At 35.6% G+C, this 24590-nt stretch overlaps 1 protein-coding gene across 1 annotated transcript in view; it reads right to left on the bottom strand.

Annotated features, from left to right (window-relative positions):
* MMP16 (matrix metallopeptidase 16) overlaps window positions 1-24590 on the bottom strand; it is a 182367-nt gene that overhangs the window by 68955 nt on the left and 88822 nt on the right. Inside the window, exons 2-4 of the mRNA XM_051612188.1 lie at window positions 22886-23034; window positions 13663-13785; window positions 1644-1948 (exon numbers count right to left, since the gene is read on the bottom strand). Coding sequence (XP_051468148.1) covers window positions 1644-1948; window positions 13663-13785; window positions 22886-23034 — 577 coding nt within the window. The remainder of the gene's footprint in view (window positions 1-1643; window positions 1949-13662; window positions 13786-22885; window positions 23035-24590) is intronic.

Raw genomic sequence — 24590 nt, forward strand, 5'->3', positions numbered from 1 at the left:
CAGAACTGAACATAGCACTTGAGGTGCAGCCTCATCACTTCGAGTACAAGGGCCCAATCACTTCCCTACTTCTGCTGGCCACGCTATTCCTGATAAGGTCAGGGTGCTATTTTGCATCTGGCCACCTGGACATGCTGTTGGCTCATGTTCATTTGGCTGTCAACCAGCACCCCCAGGTCCTTTTCTGATGGGCAGTTTCTAGCCACTCTTCCCCAAGCCGGTAGTGGTGTGACCAAAATGCAGGACCCAGCACTTGGCCTAACTGAACCTCATACAATTGGCCTTGGCCCATTGATTCAGCCCATCCAGGTCCCTCTGTAAAGCCTTCCTAGCAGTGCAATACCAAATTTTTCTCCAGTAAGAATCTAGGCCTTGATTCACAAGAAATAATCTTCTTAACCCACTCTGCTACTAAGGGTTTTCACAACGCAGTACACTGCTCTTGCTTCACTGACCCTGGCACAGCAGAAGTGTTACACCATTAGAACAGTCACAATACCACATTTATACTCCTGAAATATTAACAAAGTTTTAACGCAAATTCAAGGCTACAAATACTGCTACATAAAAGCTCTGAATTTTAGTTTTGCAGGTGAGAAAAGAAAATGAATTAGATAGAGCTTCTCCTTGCTCACAGATTCAGTGTAACATGGAAACACAACAGCCCTGCGCTTCTTATTTGTCATCTTCTTTTATTTTATGCCAGAAGCACCCTCTTTGTGCATCTGTTCATCTTCTGTTGTGCATCATTGTTTGCTGAAGAGACTCTTCCAAAATCTATGTAACTGGCTTAGAGAGATCTGCTTGGACAACTGAGGCTGGTTGGAAGCAAAACCCATCAAAGCATAAAAGCACCAAACACAAAAGCTCTTCTTTGACACTGTTCTGAAGAGATGCAAAGGCTAGCTTTAAATTTGGTTTCTTAGACAATGACATTAATTTAGTCACATGAACTTGGAGTTGGCAAGAGTTTGTAGTTCTTTGATTTTAAGAGTATCTTTAATATTGATTTGGTAAATTTTAGGTACAACAACTACACTATGCAGTCACTTAGTTGACTACTGGGAATGTACAACTTGAGTTAATTGGAATTATTTTTTGAATTAACAAGTCCAAAAGGCATTGAAAAGTTATTGGGAAACACCATCTCTGTTCTTGGAATGGCATTTTGAAGATTCGACTTTAAATGCTGCCACTGCTTCACCATAAAGCAAAACTGGAGAAGACTAGGTTTCATATATCCACTATATTGGTGGGTAGTCTCAGTTGTTCTTAATCTCTCTTATATGATTGCTAAAGAACTTTGCACATTTTCCCCAAACCTAAATAAGATCTATTTGGCAAAAATTTTCAAAATTAAAGTAGCTTATGTAAGCATTCAACAGTACAATGTTTGAACAAAGACAGAGGTTTCTAACAAGAATTCTTTGTTTTTCGAGTGAAACGCCTTTTGATACTCTAACTTACATTTTGATAGAAACTTTTCTGCCTCATGTTCTAATGGACCAGGCAAATTAAGATAGTTCTAAAGCAATATGAACTTAGGAAAGAAAACTATGTGACTTTAGGGAGAAGGAAATAGTTCTGTTAGCTCAAAGTTCATGGCATTTATTTGTTTTGTTCAAGCTGAAATCTGTTCTTACCATCATGATTGGGATTTCCCAAAGTCCATGGTTCATCAGAGTCAAAATGAGTGTCTCCCCCAATTCCAGGCCCAGGGAAATATGCATGAGCCAAAAATCCTCCCTCCCCATCAAAGGGAGAACTGTCTCCATGAAAACCTGATGCAAAAATGATTGTAATATCCACGTCTCTCTTGCCATTTTCCAATTCAATATAAGGAACTTCTTCAAATGTTAGAGGAGTTACATTCTGCCACACATCGAAGGCACGGCGAATGGCTTTACGAGTTTCAGCATCACCTACTTTTGGAGTGACGTTCTTTATGCTGAAAGAAACAGAGAAGCATTAAATAGATTAAATTTGACAGACTGGTGAGTGACACTGCTTACATCCACTTTCCCAAAATTATTAAAAGAACTGGACTTTTAATAAAACATGCTAGTCTGGCATTCTGTTCTTTAAGAATAGTATTTTTAAACTAGTTGATGTAAAACTATTGTGTCTATCTATGTAGCCCTTTATGCTAGAACTCATTATACATTAGCTAGGTTACTCTCAGCAGTACAAAAATCTTATTTTTAGAAGATTAAAAATATTTTAAAATGAAAACTTCTTAACAGTGGGATAACCAGATTAATCAACCACTGGCTGTTTACTTCCTGGACCATGATTAGAATTCATCACAGCTAAAGAACGGCATGTCATTGCTGATCAAAATAAAAATGTTTCTAGTTAAATGAAATTTTAATTTCTTAGTGAGTCCATTAACAATTGCAGAGCTCCATACTGTGACCACCAACCAGCATTCACAAAGCTTTAAAAACATTTCTTTTTGCATTTGTAACTGGATAGATAATTCCTTATCAGAAACAAAGCCTTATTATTTCAATACAGGATGTCCTGTTATGATCTGATTACTTCTTGCATAAAACTTAAGAATTCATCAAATAAGTAATTTTATATAACACAATTATGAGCTAATTCAGAAATATATATTTAAACATACATTTCAGTCTCTACTACTTCTTCAACTTTCACACATAAAAGAAAGGTGAAAGAAAATAAGAATTACAGTTGAGTTCAGAGTCGCAGTTACAAGTAAATTATGGTAGAAACAGCTTTAAAAAAGTAATCCTTATTTATTTCTATTATTGAATTCAAGAAAGGAATGGCAATAATAAATTTCAGATCAACCAAATTTCTTCCATCATTTTTACTCTATTCATATGGCCAGCAAAAATTATGTTTGTGTCTGTTCTGAAATTGCTGCAATCAGATGCTCATTGTTCTTTTGACATGTGCTTGACTGAATGTCCAGCACAAATATCACAAATTACAGAGTTCTAGAGTGCATGTAATTTTTAGGTTAGTTTACACAACATGGCATATTAATGGAGAAGAAAAAAAACCAAACAAATAAAACCAAACCTGGAATGATCTATGCGGTTGGTGCATTAAATATAAGTAATTTTATATAAATGGAAATAAATCCTTAAATTTTAATTTTACAGATTTGACTTCACATATATAATGTTTTGTTCATAGGATAATGTAGAAACCATGAAGTTACCTATTTTGACTTACAGTAAAAAATATTCTTCTATTGAGTCCACTAATGCTAGTCTAATCAAAGCATTATTTTGTTTTAGCTAGTATGTGTGTTCCAAAGAGATATCAAGACATATTAGAATATAGCAGACTGTAAAGGATCCACTGCTTCCCTTGACCTTTTGCTCCAAAGATGATTTAATCAGTCATTACATACTTGTGCCTATTATCTTGCTTGTCTGGCTTGTAACTGGTTCTTGTTCTGCCTTTCTGTTTTGCATACATGAGATTTAAGGACATTTTTTCCCCCCTAAAAGATGACATGTAAAAGAAATTTCTGCACTGCAAAGTCATAACCATTTTGTTTACTCTTCTGTTTAGTTTTTGTTGTTTGTTTTGGGTTTTTTTAACCTGAAATCTGTAAATTTCTTATTATAAGACATTTACTCCATTTTATTAAATATTTTCTATGATTTTTATTGAACTTGCTCCAATTTTGCAATGCTCTTTTAAAACTGACTGTCAGAAACACAAAGTACTGCTGTACTGATCTTGCTGCCTAAAAAAGAAAAAGTCTTCTGATCTATAGACATGGCCTTACTTTAAATGATGTAAATGTCATGTGGTTCAAATGCTTTGTATTATGCCCTTTCTTCATAGTTATTTACTCACCAGTAATTTTATGAGCAGTGTTGTATTGATTTTCAAGTGATTAAAAAAAAATATTGGATGCACTGGACCAACTGCATGTGCTGCTGCAGAACTGCTCTCTGAAAGCTCACTCCATTGAGAAATGTTCATAAGCTACTCATCCTGTGCCCCTTGAGAACGTACAGTGTTTTACAACCAGTGTCATGTGGAAATATATCAAAACACCTCACAAAAGCACACTTGCACTCCCACTACTAAAAACTTGACAACAATTAACCTGTTGTTATGCTAGGAATGCCACTTACAAAGTTGATGATTTTTTTCTTAGTCCTGCAGCATGCTCTTTAAAGCACATATATTGTCCCAAGCACAGCTCCTTGAAAGATCAGAGCCTCTGTTATTTGCTATGTATAATGAATACAGCCAGTGAATCAACAGGCTTTCATAGAAAATAGAGTTAGTCAAGCAAAACTAGTATTTTCACAGAGTCACAGAATTGTCACGGTTGGAAAAGAGGTCACTGAGTCCAACTGTCAAATCAGGAAAAAATCCCACTAGAGCATGTCCTAAAGTGTCACATCTACAATTTTTTTTTTTCATACCTCCAGGTATGGTGACTCCACCACCTTCCCTGGGAATCCCGTTCCAGTGCCTGACCACCCTTTCAGTAAAGAAAGTCTAAACCTGCCCTGGCACAACTTCAGGCCATTTCTTCTAGTTCTATCATTATTTACTAGGAAGAAGAGGTCAACAGCCACCTCACTACAACCTCGTTCCAGGCAGTTGTAGAGAGCAATGAGGTCTCCTCTCAGCCTCCTCTTCTTCAAACTAAACAATATCAGCTCCCTCAGCCCCTCCTCACAGGACTTGTCCTCTAGACCCTTCCCCAGCTTGGTTGCTCTTCTTTGGATACGCTACAGTGACTCAGTGTCCTTCTTGTAGTGAGGGACCCAGAACTGTAGGAAAAGTTCATCGGAAAGATACAGTTTGGGTTTTTGTTATTGTTTTATATTTAGGAATCTTAGTCATGGGTCAAAGTCACACTTCTTGGTTATGAAAACAAAGCAAAATGTTCATATCATACCATTTTATGTGGTACAAGGAAATGGATAAAAACAGACTAGAATTTTTTCCTGGTGGTAAATTGATGAATTACCTGGTCTAAAAAGGTTTTACTTGTTTTAAACCTTGTCACCTTACATTTTCTTGCTTTTTTTTTTTTTCCTTGCACAGAATTAAGTTTTAGTCATTTGTTAGAAATGAAAAATCAAGCCATTGTGCTAGTTTTACACACAGTAACTAGGGGTGATTACCTATGATGGGAGACCTTTTCCAGGGGAGCCAGCTATTGAATTACTTTTGAAATAGGATCCTATATGTCAAGATTTTTTGTCAGGAAGAAATATTTCTCAAGCATACATTCTATATTAAAAGAAGACAGATTTTTGGCTTCCAAAACAACCTCCTGGAGAAGGTGAGATTATACTAAAAAAATGTAGGTTCTAAAATGAATGAAATTCATCAGTAGTTATTCCAATATAAGAGTACTTGCAGAAAATATTGTCCATTTTAATGTGTTTAACACAGGACTTTTCAGTCTTAGGAGGGCCAATTTCAGTTCTGTGTGTCATAGAAATGTTAAAGTTGTCTAGCTCGGAACTTTGCTTGGAATAATTTATTAGTGAGGACATATGAAATACAGATTACTATCCATCTATTTTAGAGTGTTAGTCATACTCCAAAGGGGAAGTACAGTAATAAGATCAAGAAAATGTTTTAATTACCAGAGATTCTAGGTACTCATCTCCTAAAAGTCTTTGGTTTAGCTATGTCACCACATTAGCAAATAAAGTCTTCTATGAACCTTTTTCCTATTACATCTTAAAGCCAGTGGTCACTTGAAATACTCTCAATAGCAACAAAAAAAGATGATCGGGGTATCTTACATGCAACATGTCCAGATAATGGAGCTGAAATAAAACTAAGTGGAGGACATGCCAACTCAGAATCACTCCTATTGCAAAGTGGCAGCAGAGCAAGACAAAGGCCATCACAATAAGCAAACAAGATTTCCTAAGTATTACTTTCCTAATCTCCAAGTGTAGTGGTCATTTCACAGAAAAACTGTTCAGTAGAGAGAAAGATCCAGTGTGGATCTTGAATAGATCAGCAATGCAACCTTATAAAGAGGTTAAAGGACACACTCTTCTTCCAAACAGGGAGTATTTTATTAAGTAAAATATGAAATATTTACTTTGATATAATTTTTAACAAACTAGTAAACTGAGTGATCATAGAATCCCAGAATCATAGAATAGTTTGGGTTAAAAGGGACCTTTAAAGGTAATCTAGTCCAACTCCCCTGCAATAAGCAGGGACATCAACTAGATCAGGTTGCTCAGAAATCCGTCCAACCTAATCTTGAAGTTTTGAATACATTTTGAAAGCTGTTATTCTTAGACAGCCACAGATATGTATCCACTGAATTCAGTATTTTGTGCTTACTACTGCAGTTTGATGCAAACAAGGTTTTCAACTTGAGAGCTGCTTTTGGAATTATAGATTTTAAATTCACATCTTACACAAGAATACAATTTAATCAGTGACACATACTTTTCACACTGATTTATTATTTCTGCAGATGCTTGAAGAGTCTTGTTTTGGAGACTGTTATTCTGAAATTCTGATTTTAGAAAAGCTTTGGGTTTTCCTTCCCCTCCTCCTCCTTCCCAAAAATAGTCTCAGTGACACATTTTTGGCTGCAACAGCTTCAGGAGCCTTGCAAGGCTGTCAGGATATACCTCACTTGGCTGTGTAAAATCAGTCATCTGAAATTTAAATACAGTAAATTAAGTAGCATATATTTGCCATTAAATTTCATAGCTCCTTTTTTCTACTCCTGAGCTGTCATTAGAACAGCTTGTTATATTTTTTCTTGTAAATTGCTACAAGTCTGTATACAAAGTCAACCCTTCTGACCCAAGCTAGACCCAAGAGGCAGTTCAGCAAAGGCTAGATAAAGCTTGAAATACAGAAAGCTTCTTCTTACTGTTTACCTTAGCAGTAATGACCTCCACAAGAGTTGTAATAACTCAGTAACAGACTTCTTCATGGCATGTAGACTTTGATACTTCTCCACTGCATCTAATAAATATTTTTTCAAAATTGGTTCTATTCTAATTTGTGCATTAAATCCAGTGTACAAGAGTAACACCTTGCTACCCTGTTGTGCTGATTAAACTGGATAGTAATGAGTGTTTTTAGAATTATTATGTAATTACAATGATGAAAAATGATGCTTGTTTGTTTGTTTGTTTAAGAACATAAATATATAAGCTAAATATAAATGGGGAAATTATTTCTACAATGCCATTTCTTTCAAACATTCCAAGATTGTGTTGGAGCAAAGACACAATTTGGAAACTCCATTCTTAAGAAAGAAAGATAAAAGAGCAGGAAATTAAAGTAAAAAGGTACACAGATGCAGTATACAACCTGTGTGAAGTAAGCAAATTCTAGATCTGTATTTGATATGAAACAGTTAAGATAAAATGAATTGAAACATAGCTTTAATTTTAATAACTTGTTGAAATGAACTTCTCATAGCAATTGCTGTCAATCAAACCTAAAGTGAACTAAAGCTTGTTTTTTTAAATACCACTGATTTATCTTTTTTTAATCTCACTGATGTGGGTTTTCTCAGCTTCATTTTCTTTCCAGTCTCACTTTGCTAGCTCTTTGTAGCCATAACCTAAGAGAGTTTCTCATGTAAAATGTGCCCTTAGTTCATATAGTTCCTGCTCCAGCTGATTAAACCCGAGTCAAAGATATTGCTTTTGATTTTCTTGTTCCATGACCACATTAAAAGTCAACCTACTGCTGCTATGTTGGAAAAAAATCTGTAATTTTCTTGCCTCTTCATTTTATGGATAATATTATTCCCATAATTAATTAAAAGCATCTGAAAAGTGACAAAGATGAGAATTCCAAGATAGAAAGCCAAGATCTGCAAAATATTTAACCGAGAAATTATTTCAGAGGAAAGATGTTCTAAGTAATCCCGCATAATAATTTATTACTAATTAATTTAAAATTATTAAAATGCAACTTAAAATTTTACAGTTATAGCATATTGATATTCACAGTTTGCCTAGGGAATCTGTGGAAGCCCCATCCCTGGACATGCTCAAGGCCAGGCTGGATGAGACTCTGAGCAACCTGCTCTAGTGGGAGGTGACCCTTTCTATGCAGGGCTGTTGGAACTAGATGATCATTAAGGTCCCTTCCAACCCAAACCATTATACGATTTTATGATTCTATTAAGTGTTTAATTATTTCAGGATTACTGAAGTAGCCAAGTATTAAAGAAATGAGAAATTATATTCTACAATATTTATTTTTTTTATGAAAAAGACTGACCCTAAATATATATATATAACCATTTTTTAATTAATTACACTATGGAAAAGCATAGCTAATTTACTTAATCGGTTGTTGTGTAGGAATCCCCTCTTTCAGCTACAGTTATCTAGACTTTTTTCACTGCATAAATTTCCAATCACCACAGTGTAAACTTATTTCCTTTTATTAGGTATGTTTTAATATGTTCTCCCATCTTCCATTAAGAGGTTAGAAATGCTAAGATATATAGCACTGCTAACACAGTTAAGAAAAGGGTAAGCACTACCTATATTAAATTGCTTTTTAGGAATGCACCGAGCTCTAACAGAGGGGTAAATATGTTTAAATCAATACTTAGCAACTTAGTATTCAGTTTTATTCAGATTCCTAAACGTTGCTTATAATGGTGTTAGCAGATATCATGCAGACAAATACTGAAACCTTTCCTCTGTATCATCAGATTGACAAGAATGACATTTTAAATGATATTTCTGATTGAAAATTGGTGGGAGATGGAACTATAATGACAAAAGATTGTTTAACAGACCATTAAATAGCATCTGATTCTGCATCTATGCTTACTACAAAAAGATAATGTTTAAAGTGTCAGGACTGCTAGCAACCTTGTCCCATTAGTCCTTAAGGGCTGAAGCCCTATGGTAGACAGTCTAACAGTTTATGAGCAGTTTATTGTAGAAAACAAGTAGTGTCTTTTAGTACAATTTTTCTAGATTTGCAGCTGTAAATCATCAGAATTGCAGAAAAACATGTAAGTAGGAATGCTAAGAACTCAAGGGTGTGACATCTTGAAAACATCAGTTTTCAGAAAACCCTGAAAATTTCTTCACTGTGCCACCCAGAATGCTTTCCACACCTGGAGGTATCACTTCTCCATATATTCCAGCATGCATTTGCTACACTACTGTGTTCTCTGTGATACCAAGGAGCTTAGAACTTCAAACTTTGTTGCTGAGTTAAAATGATAGAGTATGGCTTTAGAGCTTAGCTATTTCTACTGCCTTAAGGTCTTGTAGGCCTCATATGCATGTAGTGGAAAAAAATTACATCAAAGTACAGCCCAATTCTGTAAATGCTTCTGGCATGTTTTTAAATATATTACTCAGGTATAACTGATTTAAAGCACAGAATACTGCTCATGCATTGAAGGCTAGTTCTCAGACATTTCAGTTATTCACAAATTTGTTGAAGTTAGGATGTTCTTGGCATCTCTGAAAAAAAACAAGATTCATTATTTCCCCTTATTTCTGCTTTCCATTCTTAATAGAAAGAGAATATACTCATGTCTTGCTGCTGAAATAGGCATCTATTTTAAAAACGATGCACTGTGAACATCACCACAATGCAAAGCTTATGTTACAATTTCGATATGGACAGAGCTGGTCTTTTTCATTCACATAAAATCAAAGAAATTCAGCATATACTGACTTTGTGACAAATATGATTAATACGGTGTGTAATTCCTTGATTTAGGAAGTATTTTCTAAATATTCCTCTGTAGCACACTTAGTATGATTTTACTGAAAAATCTTGTTACTATTTTAAATCAACAGTATTTTCTAAGTTTTTTTCTGAATTCACTATTTTGTTACTTTTCAGTGTGGCTTTAATACATTCAAGAAAAACTCTTTCCAAATTCCACACAATATGGATCATTCTGACCATCCAAGTAACATAGTCTATTGTTAACAAGGCAGTTAGGACTTTTCATTGCATGTTGAATCTTCCAGCTAGCATTAATTAATTTAACTGAATTGCATAAAGTTAGAAATGTCCAAATCTTTCATTCTCTGTCAGTTTTTGGACAGCTGAAATCCAGGATAGATCCAACCTATTGAGAAAGGAAAAAGACAATTATCTAGGGACTGACCCAATGTCCACTGAAGTAAAGGAAAAAATTAAATTAATTCTAAGTGGTTTGGGATGAAGCTGTTGACTATCTACAGTTAAATTTCCTCTACTAATTAATTTAATATTACATACTGCTGAACAATCAAATTGGTTTTGTTTTTTCTTCCTGAAGACAGCAGAATAAAGCAGAATGGCTTTTAAATTATTATTTTATTTTATTTTAAATTCCTTAATAGGTTAAGGAGATTTCTTCTCTGAGCTATGCAATGTTGAGAGGTTGTTGTGTAACTTGATGTGGTCTAAAACACTAAGAATAAGATCTTCATATTTTGATCTGTAATGATGTTCTCCTTGGTTCCTATACTCTTCTGGTTGGTAAAAAGATTTAAATAGTTTCTGTTTCTCTCTTTGTAAAAGTCTTGTTAGTATATAACATGAGTATATAACCTAAGTACTAATAATGTTCAGAAGGCAAACTGGCATGATCTCTACCAGGTAGAAAAGATACAGTAAGCAATACTGCCATGTGACTTCATTAGAAACAGAAACTCTAACAACCTATTCACCAGTTCTGATAATCAGAAAGCTGCATTCCCTGAGAGAGAGAAAGTTTAATTATTGTAACTCAATATTAATTTCATGCTGACATTCCCAATACTGGAAATCTGCATTTTGATACTGTCTGCAAACACACACATTGTTTTCCGAGAGTAATTATCACCTAAATCCAAAATGTAATACAAGGCCAAAACAGACATAATTAATAAAAATTATAATGATAAATCACTTCTTTGAAGTCCATCTTGAAATTTTGGGGAACTGTTTCAGACTGAAAACTTACAAAATAAAAATGTGGAAATATAGAAAAAATATCATCACACGTGTATCTCTTTTGATTCTCTTACCCATAGTTACAAGATTAATCTAAGAGGAAATATATTCTGAACAACATTAATTAATTTACATTTAACAGGTGCCAGAAGCAATTCTTGGGGAAAAAATAAGTGACAGGCAGAAAATGCTAGAGTAAAAATACAAGTAGCCACAGTTTCAAATGCATTTATATGTGATCTCAATTCTATTTTTCCATTCATAATGCCTTGATGTTCTGCTTAAAGTGAGAATTATTTCATTTATATAGAGCACCTGAGAATAAACTCTAAGACCAAGTAGCCAGACAGAAAGTGAGTGGTAAATGTAGATTTTGGTTTCTTTCAAAGGGCTCTCCTAAGCACTGGAAATGCACCTATCTGATAGGGATGCATACAAAGAAGAACCACCCATTTGCGAATTTCACAGAGTCCAACAAGAATGTATACATTTACAGAACTATATTAAATATTCTCTAGAAATGAACAACAAAGAAATTTGAAAAGCTTCCCTTACTCTGCCCCAATTAAAATTCTAGGCAAAAACACCCACAAAAATATTTAAAAAAACCCTTTAAGGGCTATTCAAGTCCATGTTCTGCTCATCTGTTGGTCTCTTTTTAACATACTAGGTATGTTCATAAAATTATTATTTTTTAATATTACTCTTCCTGTTCAGAAAAGCTGGTTAGTGCAGTCCTATGATAACTGTGATGGATGGCATATTTTGTATTGTTTATTCCCTGTTTCTGTTCTGTTGGGACACAAGGGCTTGGTTTTGAGGGTGCTTTTTGTGGGGTTTTGGTTTTATTTTCCAGAAAAGTGGAAGAGGTAAGAGGAATGAGAAACTGTTCTTTCTTTGGAGGAATTATTAAGCTTGCTTAGTGGGCACACTTCAGACTACAAGGTTTGATGGGCCAAGAAGGCACAGAATGAAGCTGGAAACCATCACATTATGAAGCGGCTGACAAGTGCCACTTAGAAAATGCTGAGACTAGTGATGCTAGATCTATGATTAAATGTTTAGGGAACACACAACTTAAAATATCATTCAGTTAACTGGCATTAAGCTTGTAAGCAGGGAATTGCTGGAAAGAACAAAACAGGTGAGGAGAAACATGTAAACAATTTTATTTCTTTTTCTGTTGTCCTTACCTGCTTTGAGTTATTTTTTTTAATTCAGAAATATTATTGTCAATTTTATTCTAATGAAATTTGAGGGTTCTACTTTAAATATCGTTCATTCTGTAATTCACGACAAAAAATATAGGCTTATTCACTTCAAAGTTCTAGTTGATTGGAGGTCTTGTCAAATTGAGAGAGTGAAAATTTTACTAAAATGAAGGCAGGAGGTAAAGAATTGCTATAAATTCTTCAAAGTGAGAAAGATTACTAGATAGTTGCCACATAGTTTAATACCAAGCACCTTTATTTGTTACTATGATTAATGCCTTTGGTGACAGTACAGAAGATATACAAGTAGCAGGATTTAGACAGCTATAAAAAAATTTGTAATGAAATAGAGAAAATTTGCACTCTGTACAAATCAGACGGGTAGAAAAACACACATATTTGTAGGTGACCATGCATGCCTTGTCATATATGTATGTACACACAATACATTTAAATGCAAAGTGCTGGAAGTGGGAATTCTTATTCTAATCAACATTTACATTAACAATAAAAGACTTCAGTCAATGCAATATGCTAATCTCAAGGCAGTTAGCTCTCTATTGCTTGAAGTTATATAAGTGTGTAATGTCTTAAAATAGTATTCTCCAATTCAGACATAAGCCATAGCATTCTCATGGTTGCTAATAAAATTATCTCTTTACTGTGCTATGAAGAACAGTCTACATGACCAACAGAGCTTATGAACTAAAAATTTAGTATTTATAGGGGTTCATTAATAATGGTAGAGTTAACAAATTTGAAAACAATTTTATTGCTCAGAACTTACCCTTGTAGGTGTTATGGGATAATGAGTCCAATGAGGCTGTGAAAATTTTCAAACAGGCTGTATTGGAATCCCTGATTTGCTGATAAATTATGGATTTTATTTTATATACCCGACTCTTTCTTTGGTTGACAGAACTCTAGGAAGTACAGAGGTTGTATCTAACTTTCACAGCAAAGATCAGTTCTGACAGTTGGCAAGATACTGTGTTAACTACATGCCAGACTCAAGAGTTAAACAGATGTACCTTCCCATTCATATCCCTATGCCCATCATCATATAAGCAGGAAATGGTGGTGTCAGTGACTCATCAAGTTATAATAAAATTAATTTTTACTTAGAACAGTTGCTACAACTGACTCCTCTCAATAAGCTGTTTTACATACTGAAATTAGAGATCTGAGTTTCATAGCAGTGCTCCTAGTTTCAGAGCAATGTTCCCTATGAAGTTGCCAAGAGGGTTGAAAGGTAAGGCTAAGGACATTTTGGGTGTTAAATCAATGCCAAAAGCTTCAGAGAATTTACTAGTTACTTAATGCATGCTATTTTATCCAATAAAATAACTTGGTTCTTCTATAGCACATACATACTTATCCAAGAGGTATCAAAATCAGCAATTTTTTAATCACATATTAATACTAAAATTCCCAAAATTTTGACAAATATTTCATAAGTGTATATTTACTTAAAATTAAGTAATCACTACTAGTGACATTTATATTTCTATATGAATATCTTTGGTACCTGTAAGTGATATGTTTGTGTTGCCATTTCTGTCCTGTTAACGCGTAGCGTTTCCGACGAATGTTAAATTTGGAGTTACCTCTTGTTTGGTCAGGCACACCACATCGAGGCTTCTTCATCCAGCTGCAAGAAACAGCATCACATAGTTAAAGCAACATGAATGAAAAATCATAAGCACTGCACCTAATAAAAACATTAAACTTTTGAAGTTATGGTATTACCAATTTTGTGTCTATATGCAACAATGACCACCAAAAGGCACAGCTATCTTGACACCAGATGTAGAGTTTGTGGTGCTTCATTGCCTCTTGTGACATTCAGAAAGAAATTAATATGTTGTTATTTTTCCTACTTTTATTCTGCTGCAACCTCTGAAGAAACAATTTGACAACTCTTTGGCAACCAATGATTTATTCTGATTCATTAAAGGTAATTACGATCTGTATTGCTAGCTTATTTGCAGAAGGTGAAGTTAAAGTACACACGCAAAGATTTAGTCAAGTCATTAGTTTCTAAATTATATTTTTTTTATTCTGTGATCCTTCTCTTTTATCTCATCATGATGATTTTGAAACAAGTCTTAATTTATTTTAATCAAAAAGTCTAGTCAATTGCCAGATTATATATTTTTTATTTCAAGATACTGAAACTGCTAACTTTATGACAATATTAAGTTCTTCTGTCTTACTCTTTCCACAGTGAAGAGTATCTCTTCGCCACTGTAAGCTTCTAGTGGAGATATTTATCGGAAGTAATTTGCCTAAGAATATTTCACCGAAGCACAGAATCACAGAATGTTAGGGGTTGGAAGGGACCTCTGGAGATTAGAGTCCAACCCCCTGCCAGAGCAGGACCACCACAGAATCTAGGGCAGGTCACACAGAAGAGCAACCAGATGGGTCTTGAAAGTCTCCAGAGAAGGAGACTCCACAACTTCTCTGGGCAGCCTATTTGAGTGCTCTGTAACCCTTACAGTAAGGAAGTTCTTCCTCATGATGAGGTGGAACTTCCTGTGCTCTAGCTTGTATACATTGCCCTTCATCCTAACACAGGGCACCACTGAAAAGAGATTAGCCCCTTCTTCTTGACACTCAACCTTCAGATATTTATAAACATTAGTAAGATCCCCTCTCTGTCTTCTCTAAACAGCCCCAGGGCTCTCAGCCTTTCCTCATAAGACAAGTGTTCCAGTCCCTTAATCATCCCTGTACCCCTCCGTTGGACCCTCTCAAGTAAATCCCTCTCCCTCTTGAGCTGGGGAGCCCACAACTGGACACAAAACTCCTGGTGTGGTTTCACCAGGGCAGAGTAGTGGGGGAGGAGAACCTCCCTCAACCTGTTGGACACACTCTTCTTAATGCACCCCAGGATGCCATTGGTCTTCTTGGCCACAAGAACACACTTCTTGTCCACGAGGACTCCGAGGTCCTTCTCCATGGAGCTGCTCTCTAGAAGGTCAGCTCCTAGCCTGTACTGGTGCATCCTGTTATTCCTTCTCAGGTGTAGGACTCTACACTTATTCTTGTTGAACCTCATTATAGGTTCCTCTTTGCTCAGCTCTCCAGTCTGTCCAAATCTTGCTGAATGGCTGCACAGCCTTCCTGTGAATCAGCCAGTCCTCCCAGTTTGGTATCATCTGCAAACTTGCTTCTCTTCATCTAGGTTGTTGACGAAGACGTTGAACAGGACTGGACCCAACACTGATCCCTGGGGGACTCCACCAGTTACAGGTCTCCAGCTGGACTCTGCACCACTGATCACTACCCTCTGGTCTCTATTGTTTACCCAGTTCTTAATCTGTCTCACTGTCTTTTCTTCTGCCCCACACCTCCTGAGCTTGCTCACAAGGATATTGTGGGAGACAATGTCAAAAGCCTTGCTAAAGTCAAGGTAGGCTACATCCACTGGTCTCCCTGAATCTACCCATTCAGTCACAACATCATAGAAGGCTATCAGATTAGTCAAACTTGATTTCCCCTTGCTAAATCCATGCTGGCTACTCCTGATAACCTTCTTCTCTTCCATGTGCTTAGAGGTGACCTTTAGAATGAGCTGCTCCACCATTTTTCCAGTGATGGAGGCGAGGCTGACTGGTCTGTAGCTTCTGTGATCTTCCTTCTTGCCCTTTTTGAAGACTGGAGTGACATTTGCCTTCCTTCAGTCCTCAGGCACCTCTCCTGTTTGCCACGATCTTTTGAAAACAATGGAGAGTGGTAGGGCAACATCAGCCAGCTCTCTCAGCACTCATGGATGCATCCCACTGGGGCCCATGGATTTGTATATATTCAATTTACCTAACTGATATCTAACCCAAGCCCTCTAGAAATCCAGGGTTGTAATCCTACTTATTGCCCTGCTTCTTCCTTGTAAAATACTAAACTAAAACCATGTCATGATCACTGTCACCAAGGCTGTTTCCAACCTTAATATTCACAAGACCTTTTTTATTTCTTAATACAAAGTCCAGCAGTGCACCTTTCCTCCTTGGTTCTCCCACTACCCGCATCAGGAAGTTATCACTGATGCACTGCAGGACCCTACTGGACTGAATATGCCTGGCGATGTGGGCTTTCCAACAAGCATCAGGGTCACTCATGAGCACCAAGGCATGTTATCTACTGGCTACTTCCAGTTGACTGTAGAAAGCCTCATCACAAAATCAAACTGAGAAGGTCTAAATCACCACTAACAAAAACAACCACTGCTGCAGCACCAGGCTTTCCACAGAAGTACTAGATTTGTACAATGGCCTTCAATTTTTCAATGTTTTCCAATATTTAAAAAACTTTATATCGGTCAGCATTCCAAATACATCAAAATTAGGATGATGTCTAAATAAAAAGCATAACTTCAACAGCACTATCATTGAAATATTTCTCTCTTGTAATATAAGGGGTTATTTAGTTTGAGTAAAAGTAAACAAAACTCATCTGAAGTTTTTTTATATGAGCTGAATAGCAGCAGAACAATGTACCATCAGGAAGACAGTAAGGTTAAAGAAAACACAAAAAAACCCAACCAGCCAATTGTCTTTCAACTTTTTGAGTAATTATTCTTAATTCAATATATGCAAAATGAAGACAACCGTCTCATTTTGTCCAGAAGAGTATTTGCAATATAAAGGAGTAGTATGTATGTGTGTGTACATAAAAAAAAATACACAATCTAATGAAATAATTGATTTTTCAGTTCTGTATTCAAGGAACACTTTAAGTTTTACACCTGCTAATACCAGACAAACCACGTTGCATACTGAATTAATTTTTATAGATGGGCTAATCCAGTCAAAATCAGTCACACTGATTTTCTTAAACGTGTGAACAATTGTAAAAGTACAGCCAGACTTATAACCCTTCATATATGTTGTAGCTATGGATATATAGCAAACTTTTGTTTAAATATTTAAGTAGGAGATAAGGTCACCAGCCTGTAGGAAAATAAAATTTTAGTGATAGCACCAAGGTGACACTGAACCCCACTTGTACAGATACAGGTTACAGACGGTCAGTGCCTGCAAAAACTTAGATGGGTGACACATCCACCAAGTAGTACAAGTGGGGAAGTCAAAACTTATTAGTTTGCCTGAAGTGAAGACACTGAATTCATAGTTACCTATTTCAAAGAAGAAACACAGAATTATTTGCTCTAATTTCTGGTCAGAACAACTACAAAGCATGCATGGCACATAAACCAGTTTCCTGTAATGTGTCTTTGCAAGGAAGACTATCTTCTTTCCCTAGTGTCTGCAAAGACAATATTGCAAAATCCGTAAAACTTTATCCCACAAGTATTTCCTGAAACACCCTACAACTTTACTTCAGGTTCCTCTGTTTCTAAAATAAGAAGTGTAAATTCAACAAAGTAAAGGCTAATGATTTCAGGGATGAAATATTGAAAAGTTCAATTTCCTCTATTAATAAAAGCAAATGAAGGAAAGAATCAGATCTCAGTTACAAACTAAAAGGCCATTCTATTCATTGAAGTAAAATAATATCATATTTTTGCTTTCAGCAAATTAGATTAAAATCAGAACATTTTTAGACACGTCAGTAACACTTTTTTGCAGTGCATATTAGATCAGCAAGCAGTTGCTATGCAATTTAGTGACAGTTTATTTAAATTATGCTGTTGAAACTGTACACACAAGTGCACAAAAAGATATAAAAAAAGATCATTTTTCTCACCTTAAGGTGATATTTCTACATCAAAAGAAAACAAAACAAAACAAATAGTAAAGCAAATAGTAATAACTATTATATTTTGTAAGAAACACAGCACAAAAATGTCAGGGTCTTGTATAAAATACATGTCACTTATAGTTGCATTCTTACACGGGGAATGACTCTAACACACACACACAAAAAGTTTAAATTAGTCAGCTTAACTAATGGAAACCTATTTTAATAACAGGGTTTACTCACTGGCAAGCCAGGGGCAGGTAAGTGAAAACATGCCAAGTTGTGAATATAAAAATGAATCTTCAAAATTGTCATTGAAATAATCCCTTGAGTTATGTCAAAGGTTCAATATTCTTACAGAAAATAATGGTAACATAAAACATTTTACCCTTCAGATTTAATGCAAAAAGTCAAGAATAATAGGTAGCATGGATGTAAAATTCAACATTGTATTATATTACTAGAAGTACTGACAATCCATTTTGAACAAAATAAAACATAGCCCAAAATAACGTTATGACATTCAAGCAGTCATAATTTATTCTTGCATTGATTTTGAAGTTTTATGTACCTATCAGGAACATTATGCTTGTATCCTTATTGGTTTGTATGGGTAAGGGATGTTTCATGCTTTCATCACTGTCTGGCCCTGTTCTTACATAAGAACTGTGACTGTAGTAAACACACAATATAATCCCAGTGTAATTCAAATAGAAGCCTTTGAACAAGTGGTTTACCAGCTTTCAGGAAATAATCTTCACGTAAAACTTAAGGAAATATGTAATTTGCAGCTGAAGAATTGGACTGTTGCCAAGTCTATCACCTATATCTTACTTCAGATACATTTAGCAGCCAGAATTTTAAAAAGATTATTACTTCTTCATTATTGGATTCCAGTCTTTTGTTTCACAGAAATGAGGCAAAATATTAAAAACTTCTGGCACCTACACTTTCCTTTTTCTTTTTTTGTTTTGTTTCATTTTGTTTGTTTTGTGGGTTTTCTTTGTTTGTTTTTTTAGTGTTAATATTTTTTTAAACAGTAAGAATTATCTCACTGACAGGGAGGAAGATTTCTGTCAGTAATCATTAATGCTCATGACATTTGGGGATACTTAGCTTGTAACGTGATCTTCCATCTGATAGGGAAATGAAAAATCGACACTCATTTCTATTTGCTTCCAAATATAGCTGCTTTTAACTTAATATGATCAAGGTCTTCCACGTTCTTGATTGCTGTTGGAGTTCAATTATTATTTTTTTTTAATAATTGGTTTTAGTTTCACAATGTACATACTGGTAATGACCTTTCCTCTCTTTCATCTTCTTGTTTCTAAACTTGTGGAAATCCTTTATGCAGCAGCCCCTCTAAATTAATGTTTTATCAGTACTCAATAGGAGGCTTAATTGTGATTAATGCACTCTATCTGTAAACTATGTCACATCAAATTCCTCTCTTAGCTTCTTTAGTTTGAATCTCAAGGAGCTATATAAGTCAAGAGAATTAAGACAGTTTAGACTCACAGAAAATGTGAAAAGACTAAAATTAAAATTTTCAGCAACATTTTAATGCTCTTCCAGTGGAGAGAGAGCTGAAACTGAACTTCTCATAACTCAAGCCAGTTGCCTAACAGCATCTTGTTCTCTGGAGGCTAAGAAGAAAAATCTCTATCTCCTCAAGTTCTTAAGCCTTCTTAAGCATCTAATGCAGAATCAAACATTAAAACACCCTGCCCTTGTTAAACACTCCCCCTAATTTATCCCTAATCAAAACTGCTGCTAGACTGTATAATGTTTGGTTTGGGTTTAGTTTTGGGTTTTTTTCAGAGTTATAGGAAAAAAAGGAAAATAGAAGAGTCCTGCTTGATTCAGTGCAACTTGCCTTAATGTCTGGAAAACCTATAGACATTTAAGGAAAATGCCGAAAACGAAACTTCTTGTGGGGAGAGATAGGTATGTTTTCCAAACATCCTTACCCTTCCCCACTGTACTCCACAATTACAGGACTTTGCTGACACTTCTTTAAGAAGAATGTTTCCTGAAAGAACAAGACCTTCTGTATAGCATTGTACAAAAACACTTACTAATAAATTAGATCACTGAGTCGATTTCAACAACTCAAAATGTACAGTTCCCTCTTTTTACTGAGAACTAGTATATAAATAACAGAGATCACACATAAATATTACATCTTTATTGTGAACTTTGAAGTAAACTGTTAGAAGCTCAAACTGAGCACTAAAAGAAGCATATTTACTGTTTATTTATGAAGTATAACACTAAAACAAAATGACTGCTTTGGTATATTGCATAGATTTTGTCAGCATCCTCTACACAACCATTCAGTCTGTACATGAAAAGTTTGTGATGTACCCTTTCAAACTGCAAAACACATTCTGGAAATAAACATGTATAGCAGTTTTAGGAGAAGGCAACAACCAGTCTCTTTCTACATAGTAGGTTTGTTTTAGGGATGTGAAAGACCAGGATGTCAACAGTGGCTTCATTTTCAGAAGTCACTTTTTTAATTAATAGTTTATTGTGTTTGGTAATATAGAAATGAATGTTCCTCATATTTTGACACTATTTTAATAATGTCTCTTCCTACCAGTCACTTACCCTTGCCCCAGTAATAAGCACGGGTCATGCTTTTCAAGCCGCTTAGGAAATAAATTAAAACACATAGCAAAAACATGTGAATGGAGAGTAGTAGGGGGAAGATGAACACTTCATACTTACACATATCAATATACTCTCTGAGGGATTATCTTTTTTGCAGAGTGACAAAATGCCCTCAGGAGACTTCAGATGATGATGCTGTAGGACTCTATTCCTCTGTTAATATCACCAAGGTTTGTTCCTATCAAGTTACTACTATAAATTGTTTTAGTTGTTTGTCCTCTGAAGATGAACAGGCACATCATAATCTCAAGACATGCTAGAGAAGCAGGTAAACCCTCATGCATAAGATAGAAATATAGATTTTTTTACAAGGTTCCTGATGTTCTCTTTGTTTTGTAATCCCACCATTGTATGTGATTTTAACATATTAATCACAGAGAAACAAATGGTAAACTGTTGCATATTTCTGGCCACAAGGTAGTACCTATATTTGTGTAGATGAAAATTATTTCAAATATTTACAAAATCTGTCATAAACTAGCAATTACAAATATTTATATTTTTTAATATGGTCTCATCTCCCAAGAAAATCCAGTGGTCAATTGGTGTTAATTTGACTCCACAGTTTAGTTTAATGAGGGGGTTTTTCTCAACACCAATGGAAATGTGTCAAGTCTTTAAGAATCAGTTCTGTTCCCACATTGATTCAACTAATGCAACTCCAAGTGTGTAAGTAAACTTGAAGTTCATCCAGAATGTGTTATATGTACTTGAGAATTGTCATACTGTAATATATCTTTCTCTGTAGAAGAAATATCTTGCAGAAAAAACATTTGGAAAACTCAGTCTCTACCAGATTATAAAACTACTGTTTTGGACTGGTGCATAAATGGATTCCATTTTGTCTTTCATAGCAGAATAATTGATGGCAGCCTTGCTGACATGCTGGCCAACAAGACCAAGTTAGCAAACACAAACCACTTCACTTTGCAACTGAAGTTTTGCTTTGTCTGGGATTTTTTCAGCTTGCTAGTTGATACCCTAAACTCAGAGATCATCTCTGCTTTTCCTCAGGTTACCACTTACTGTCCTCTCTGTGTTGCTAACTGTGAACAGATTCTTTTCTTTTTTGTGAAATATACTGCTTCTTACAAAGCTGCCATTCATGTCTTTAAAAGGCTACTAGTGACTGTTACAGCAGCACTCTCCCCCCAAGGATCAATCACTGATGCTGTATAAAAAGCCTGGTCTCTCCACCCTGCAGATTGGATCATAAACATACTTTTGAGCAAGGCTCTCTCACAAGGAGTTTACTACTATTACACTGCATGTTCTAAGGTCCTTTAAATTCCTAAACTGAGGGACATGTCATCAACTCACCTGCCCTTAGGGCAGCCCTAAAATCTGCTTAGCTTTATTGCTTTTCAATGTAATAATGCATGTGCCAGTAGAATAAAATGATTTTTCCAATCCTGCCAGCATTTTAGGTGGTCTCTTCCCTAAATTCTGAATGACAGAAAAATCATTCATGTCAGCTACTTCACCAAAAAAAGAATAATGAAAGATGGCACATCAGGTTCGTGCCGGGAAATGGGAAATGAAGGAGGATTGTTTTTCTCCCCTAAAAAGCATTTTAGAAATGTAGTAGAAACATATTTCAATAAATTAAATGTTGGATATGTAGTGACACTACTATTTTTTTATTGTTTGCTTTTTAAGCAAAGTAACTTTTTCTAAAATCACAAAATAACTTTTATTGCATTTTAACTGGAATGAGTCCAACAAGCACTTCAAATCTTAGTCCCAGATTCATTATCTTGATTGCATATTGAATTTTTTTTATTTTTAATTTTTCTGGCACATTTCTAAAATTTGGCGTGGTATAGAGTTGTTCAGAAGCGTCTTTTAATTGCTCTGTTTCACAAAGATTGCCTGTGTTCAGTCTGTCAATAAATCAGATGCTGCTTGCCTTAAACGACTTCAGATTTGCAAAGGGCATGCAAACTTAATTCAATTTTACTACGCGTTAAAATGACCACACCTGGTCTTTTCTTACTGGAAACCATTAAATGAATGGGCCAGTGGAGCGTGGTAAAATTTTTTGCACTGAGTATAAGGAAATTTACACTTAAGACTCTTTCCACTGTGAAACATTTCATGAATTATTGCCAATTCTGTATAGGTTTCTCCACTTCCACATTGATAACCTTTTGGCCCTTTCTTTTGTTAACCCTGAAACATTTTCCTGCCCAGAGGCAGACAACAAGGCAAGTGGCTACCTGCTATCATGAAATACAGAAAACCAAAAAAAAAAAAGGCAAGGAGAGAAGGAAACATTTTAACTCCTCATTTGAAGGTGCAGCACAATTTGGATAACCCCTGGTTGAAACAGAAAAGTCAAGAGCAGTTCAGTACTGGTTACTTACTCAATTGTGTTCCTGTCCACTTTTCCTGTCATATTAATGCCATAGAACTGCTGCATGGCAGCTATAGCTGATTGCATGGTTTCTGCAGAGCGCAACACCGACATTCGGGGGTCAGTTGGTGGAAGGTAGCCATACTTTTGTAACCATACCTGCAATGACAAGTTCAGTGGCTATTAAGTAGAAATTACAGGTAAATAAAATGCTCCCTAGTAATTAGTTTTGCACCACATATAATGAAGGTTCTAATTCATCAAGCATTAATCCTGTTAGTTTGGGGTTGTTTTTTTTTTTTTTGTTGGGTTTGGTTGGGGTTTTTTTCAGTGAAGAAATTCTTTGCGCTTTTACTTCATCTCCTTTATTAATGGCTCTGCTCTTTCAAGACTTACAGTGTTTTTCTATCCAGGAGCTGGCTGTCTTTATTACCTGAAACTTCCTGCTTCAACTACATATTAATATATTTAGTTATCTGAAGTTACAACTTAAGCACTTAACCCTACCTCTAGGCACTTAAAGAAAGTTTTAAAGCAGACAAAACAGACAATCTACAATATATGTCATGTATAACTGTCTGTCCACAGGGTACATAATAATATTCACCACCTACAATAATAAATCCACAATAGCTCTCACACAGTTAGGCTATATTGTTATTGTCTCTCAAAAGAACATGAAAGTAAGAGTGGGGAGTTATTCTGCTTTCCAGGAAGAATATCAAAATCACTTATTCATAGGAAAAGCAGGTGGCTAGGAGGTAGTGAAGCAGCAGAGTCTGCGTCCATTTAGAGGAAACTCCTGGGTAAGTGGTTTAAATTGAGATGGATGTAATGCCAATTGTTTATGCTCTTATTTGTGTCGAAGTGAGAGGGATAAAGTATGGTCCAAATAACTGAAAGCTTTATGGCTTAAACCCAGTATCTTAAGAACACCTGGAAAAACCCTCTGAAACATGCTGTCCTCTTGAGACAATAATTCATAAACAAGTAGACAGTTAAATTGTATTGCTGCATCTTCACCCTCCCAGTAACAAAGTACTTGTGACCCCTCAAATTTGATTGACTGTTCTTTAAAAAAAAAAAAAAAAGGAGAAACAACTTAAAAAAAAAAAAAAGGCTCAGCCACTTCTTTCAAATGTATTACAACCCAGTTCATGGTGAATGCTATCCACATATTCTAATCGTATAGTGCATTATGGGCTATGTCTCCCTCATACAACACTTCTGGGTTTTTTATCTGTTTATACACACTGTTTATACACAGTCTAACACTAAAGTGTGTAACTGCAATTTTCAGCTTTAAGTTTAGCTTGCAGAGTCCACTCAAGTCTGTTCAGTGGCCTTGATAGGTTAACCAAGTTGATGGTTGTCACCATTTGACTCAAGTTCGACAACAATGCTCTTGATCATCCAGGTAGGGAAGGAGAGAGAGAAAAAGAGAGAGACTTGGCTGGATTGAAAACTAAACTACACAGCTTTAATTAAACAATAATGATACAAGAAAATATATACAATTATATACAAATGTGTTCAGATATGTGCAAAAGCCTCTCACCTCCCTCCACCCCCAGCAACTCCCACAGCATCTCCTGAGCTGCAAACAGTCCTGAAAAATCCCGGAGCTGCCAGAGAAAGCACAGAGTGATGAGGGTCAGGAGAGCTCGAGCCTAGGGGTCAATGGTGATGGATGGACAGAGTCCTCCCTGGACGCC

This window comes from Apus apus, chromosome 2 (assembly GCF_020740795.1).
Source record: "Apus apus isolate bApuApu2 chromosome 2, bApuApu2.pri.cur, whole genome shotgun sequence".
NCBI lineage: Eukaryota > Metazoa > Chordata > Aves > Apodiformes > Apodidae > Apus > Apus apus.